Here is a 4,867-nt window from a genome sequence, read left to right as displayed (position 1 = left end):
ACACTGCGAGAGTGACTCCCTCCACAACACTGCCAGAGTGACACCCACCACAACACTGCCAGAGTGACACCCTCCACAACACTGCCAGAGTGACTCCCGCCACAACACTTCCAGAGTGACACCCTCCACAACACTGCGAGAGTGACTCCCTCCACAACACTGCCAGAGTGACTCCCGCCACAACACTTCCAGAGTGACACCCTCCACAACACTGCCAGAGTGACACCCTCCACAACACTGCCAGAGTGACTCCCTCCACAACACTGCCAGAGTGACACCCTCCACAACACTGCCAGAGTGACACCCTCCACAACACTGCCAGAGTGACTCCCTCCACAACACTGCCAGAGTGACTCCCTCCACAACACTTCCAGAGTGACACCCTCCACAACACTGCCAGAGTGACTCCCTCCACAACACTGCCAGAGTGACACCCTCCACAACACTGCCAGAGTGACTCCCTCCACAACACTGCCAGAGTGACACCCTCCACAACACTGCCAGAGTGACACCCTCCACAACACTGCCAGAGTGACACCCTCCACAACACTGCCAGAGTGACACCCACCACAACACTGCCAGAGTGACTCCCACCACAACACTGCCAGAGTGACACCCTCCACAACACTGCCAGAGTGACACCCTCCACAACACTGCCAGAGTGACACCCTCCACAACACTGCCAGAGTGACACCCACCACAACACTGAGAGCCTCACTCCTACAGTTTAGTGAGGACTCACAAGGCCAAAAAACTAATAAAGCTAATAAAAGACGTCTTCATCCTCTACACTGATGCTCAATGATGAGTCCAACACTGACGGTCTTACTGTCTGGTTGTCTGCTGTTCAGGTGTCTTGCTGTTTGACTGTCTGGCTGTTTGACTGTCTGGCTGTTTGACTGTCTGGCTGTTTGACTGTCTGGCTGTTTGACTGTCTTGCTGTTTGACTGTCTTGCTGTTTGACTGTCTGGCTGTTTGACTGTCTGGCTGTTTGACTGTCTGGCTGTTTGACTGTCTTGCTGTTTGACTGTCTTGCTGTTTGACTGTCTTGCTGTTTGACTGTCTGGCTGTTTGACTGTCTGGCTGTTTGACTGTCTGGCTGTTTGACTGTCTTGCTGTTTGACTGTCTGGCTGTTTGACTGTCTGGCTGTTTGACTGTCTGGCTGTTTGACTGTCTGGCTGTTTGACTGTCTTGCTGTTTGACTGTCTTGCTGTTTGACTGTCTGGCTGTTTGATTGGCTGGCTGTTTGACTGTCTTGCTGTTTGACTGTCTGGCTGTTTGACTGGCTGGCTGTTTGACTGTCTGGCTGTTTGACTGTCTGGCTGTTTGACTGTCTTGCTGTTTGACTGTCTTGCTGTTTGACTGTCTTGCTGTTTGACTGTCTGGCTGTTTGACTGTCTGGCTGTTTGACTGTCTGGCTGTTTGACTGTCTTGCTGTTTGACTGTCTGGCTGTTTGACTGTCTGGCTGTTTGACTGTCTGGCTGTTTGACTGTCTGGCTGTTTGACTGTCTTGCTGTTTGACTGTCTTGCTGTTTGACTGTCTGGCTGTTTGATTGGCTGGCTGTTTGACTGTCTGGCTGTTTGACTGTCTTGCTGTTTGACTGTCTGGCTGTTTGACTGGCTGGCTGTTTGACTGTCTGGCTGTTTGACTGTCTGGCTGTTTGACTGTCTTGCTGTTTGACTGTCTTGCTGTTTGACTGTCTTGCTGTTTGACTGTCTTGCTGTTTGACTGTCTGGCTGTTTGACTGTCTTGCTGTTTGACTGTCTGGCTGTTTGACTGTCTTGCTGTTTGACTGTCTGGCTGTTTGACTGTCTGGCTGTTTGACTGTCTGGCTGTTTGACTGTCTGGCTGTTTGACTGTCTGGCTGTTTGACTGTCTGGCTGTTTGACTGTCTGGCTGTTTGACTGGCTGGCTGTTTGACTGTCTGGCTGTTTGACTGGCTGGCTGTTTGACTGTCTGGCTGTTTGACTGTCTGGCTGTTTGACTGTCTGGCTGTTTGACTGTCTGGCTGTTTGACTGTCTGGCTGTTTGACTGGCTGGCTGTTTGACTGTCTGGCTGTTTGACTGTCTGGCTGTTTGACTGGCTGGCTGTTTGACTGTCTGGCTGTTTGACTGTCTGGCTGTTTGACTGTCTGGCTGTTTGACTGTCTGGCTGTTTGGTTGTCTGACTGCCTGGCTGTTTGACTGACTGGTTGTCTGCCTTGCAATCTCAACTAATCTTCAGCAGTTGCAGAGAGGATCTACTCAGACCCGAGAGCAACAACATTTGACAACAGAGGATAATTTATGTTAAGCTGGAGCAGTGTTCAGTAATACTGAATTATTCTATAATTACCACACAGGAGTGATGTGTGCTCAGTTCACGGTGTCTCCCAGTGCACACGCACTGGGTAACTGTGCCTTGTCTGCCTCATGCTGTCTGGGACACGAGGGGAGGGGAGGGGGGCAGAACACTGTGAATGATTAACGAAGTAACAAAAAGTGTGAACAAGAACACGTAGAACAGTCTAGCTGATGGGAATCAATTTGAAAAGTTGTCAATAAAAAACAGGAATTTTCAACAGGCGCAATAACTCGGCTCCAGAAACCTTAACTGGAAGACCGAAACATTACGGTGCTTGTGTGGCGTTATATAAACACAATGTTGTTATATACACACAATGTTGTTATATAAACACAATGTTGTTATATACACACAATGTTGTTATATAAACACAATGTTGTTATATAAACACAATGTTGTTATATAAACACAATGTTGTTATATAAACACAATGTTGTCATATAAACACAATGTTGTCATATAAACACAATGTTGTTATATAAACACAATGTTTATAATGATAAACACCTTAAAAACATGCGACAAAAATTTCGCAAATTGTGTCCCCAATTTTAATTCTAGCAAATGTGCTTTGGTAATTTTGGACACAAAAAACTCATTATACTGATTTGAAATTAAAATTGTTTGGCAAAGAGATTCGCGTAACTTACCCTGAAAAGCATTTTGGGTCCAATTGCATCAACAAAAGGTCCACTTATTAACTTTTCTGAAGCAATAAGTGATTTAAATGTCAGAGATATAATTGCTAGTTTAGAATTTGGCGCCAACTGTATTTGTTTGTTTGTTTGTTTAAGGGCTCTGTCCCCCAGGGCTGTCTTTGTTGTTCATTCATAGGGCAGCGGGCGTCATTATGTCCGTCGACCCAACCATGGGTGTGGAGCCAGCTCCAGACACCCCACCAACCATGGGTGTGGAGCCAGTACCTGACACCACACCAACCATGGGTGTGGAGCCAGCTCCAGACACCCCACCAACCATGGGTGTGGAGCCAGCACCAGACACTACACCAACCATGGGTGTAGAGCCAGCACCAGACACTACACCAACCATGGGTGTGGAGCCACCACCAGACACCCCACCAACCATGGGTGTGGAGCCAGTACCAGACACCCCACCAACCATGGGTGTGGAGCCAGCACCAGACACCCCACCAACCATGGGTGTGGAGCCACCACCTGACACCCCACCAACCATGGGTGTGGAGCCAGCACCAGACACCACACCAACCATGGGTGTGGAGCCAGCTCCAGACACCCCACCAACCATGGGTGTGGAGCCAGTACCAGACACCCCACCAACCATGGGTGTGGAGCCAGCACCAGACACCCCACCAACCATGGGTGTGGAGCCACCACCAGACACCCCACCAACCATGGGTGTGGAGCCAGCACCAGACACCCCACCAACCATGGGTGTGGAGCCAGCACCAGACACTACACCAACCATGGGTGTGGAGCCAGCACCAGACACCCCACCAACCATGGGTGTGGAGCCAGTACCAGACACCCCACCAACCATGGGTGTGGAGCCAGCACCAGACACCCCACCAACCATGGGTGTGGAGCCAGCACCAGACACTACACCAACCATGGGTGTGGAGCCAGCACCAGACACCACACCAACCATGGGTGTGAAGCCAGTACCAGACACCCCACCAACCATGGGTGTGAAGCCGGCACCAGACACCCCACCAACCATGGGTGTGGAGCCAGCACCAGACACTACACCAACCATGGGTGTGGAGCCAGCACCAGACACTACACCAACCATGGGTGTGGAGCCAGCACCAGACACCACACCAACCATGGGTGTGAAGCCAGCACCAGACACCCCACCAACCATGGGTGTGGAGCCAGCACCAGACACTTCACCAACCATGGGTGTGGAGCCAGCACCAGACACCCCACCAACCATGGGTGTGGAGCCAGTACCAGACACCCCACCAACCATGGGTGTGGAGCCAGCACCAGACACCCCACCAACCATGGGTGTGGAGCCAGCACCAGACACTACACCAACCATGGGTGTGGAGCCAGCACCAGACACCACACCAACCATGGGTGTGAAGCCAGTACCAGACACCCCACCAACCATGGGTGTGAAGCCGGCACCAGACACCCCACCAACCATGGGTGTGGAGCCAGCACCAGACACTACACCAACCATGGGTGTGGAGCCAGCACCAGACACTACACCAACCATGGGTGTGGAGCCAGCACCAGACACCACACCAACCATGGGTGTGAAGCCAGCACCAGACACCCCACCAACCATGGGTGTGGAGCCAGCACCAGACACCCCACCAACCATGGGTGTGGAGCCAGCACCAGACACTACACCAACCATGGGTGTGGAGCCAGTACCAGACACCCCACCAACCATGGGTGTGGAGCCGGCACCAGACACCCCACCAACCATGGGTGTGGAGCCAGCACCAGACACCCCACCAACCATGGGTGTGGAGCCACCACCAGACACCCCACCAACCATGGGTGTGGAGCCACCACCAGACACCCCACC

At 51.8% G+C, this 4,867-nt stretch overlaps 1 protein-coding gene across 1 annotated transcript; it reads right to left on the bottom strand.

Moving 5' to 3' along the window:
* Nucleotides 1–779: 779 nt before the first annotated feature.
* Nucleotides 780–3,289, bottom strand: LOC138368245 (fap1 adhesin-like). Its single transcript, XM_069330797.1, has 3 exons — nt 3,271–3,289; nt 2,998–3,053; nt 780–2,216 (listed from the first exon to the last, which is right to left on the bottom strand). The coding sequence occupies exons 1-3, from the start codon at nt 3,287–3,289 to the stop codon at nt 780–782; spliced, it is 1,512 nt and encodes a 503-aa protein (XP_069186898.1).
* Between the last annotated feature and the right edge of the window lie 1,578 nt (nt 3,290–4,867).

This window comes from Procambarus clarkii, chromosome 24, assembly GCF_040958095.1.
Source record: "Procambarus clarkii isolate CNS0578487 chromosome 24, FALCON_Pclarkii_2.0, whole genome shotgun sequence".
NCBI lineage: Eukaryota > Metazoa > Arthropoda > Malacostraca > Decapoda > Cambaridae > Procambarus > Procambarus clarkii.
Note: the sequence above shows the minus strand (reverse complement) of the source record. Positions and strands in the feature narration are given on the sequence as shown.

What these genes read in the sequence shown, in the direction of transcription:
- LOC138368245 (XM_069330797.1), bottom strand. An exon ending in GACCCAAAATGCTTTTCAGG is followed by an intron (nt 2,217 to 2,997) that starts GTAAGTTACGCG and finishes GCTGAAGATTAG; the next exon opens with TTGAGATTGCAAGGCAGACA.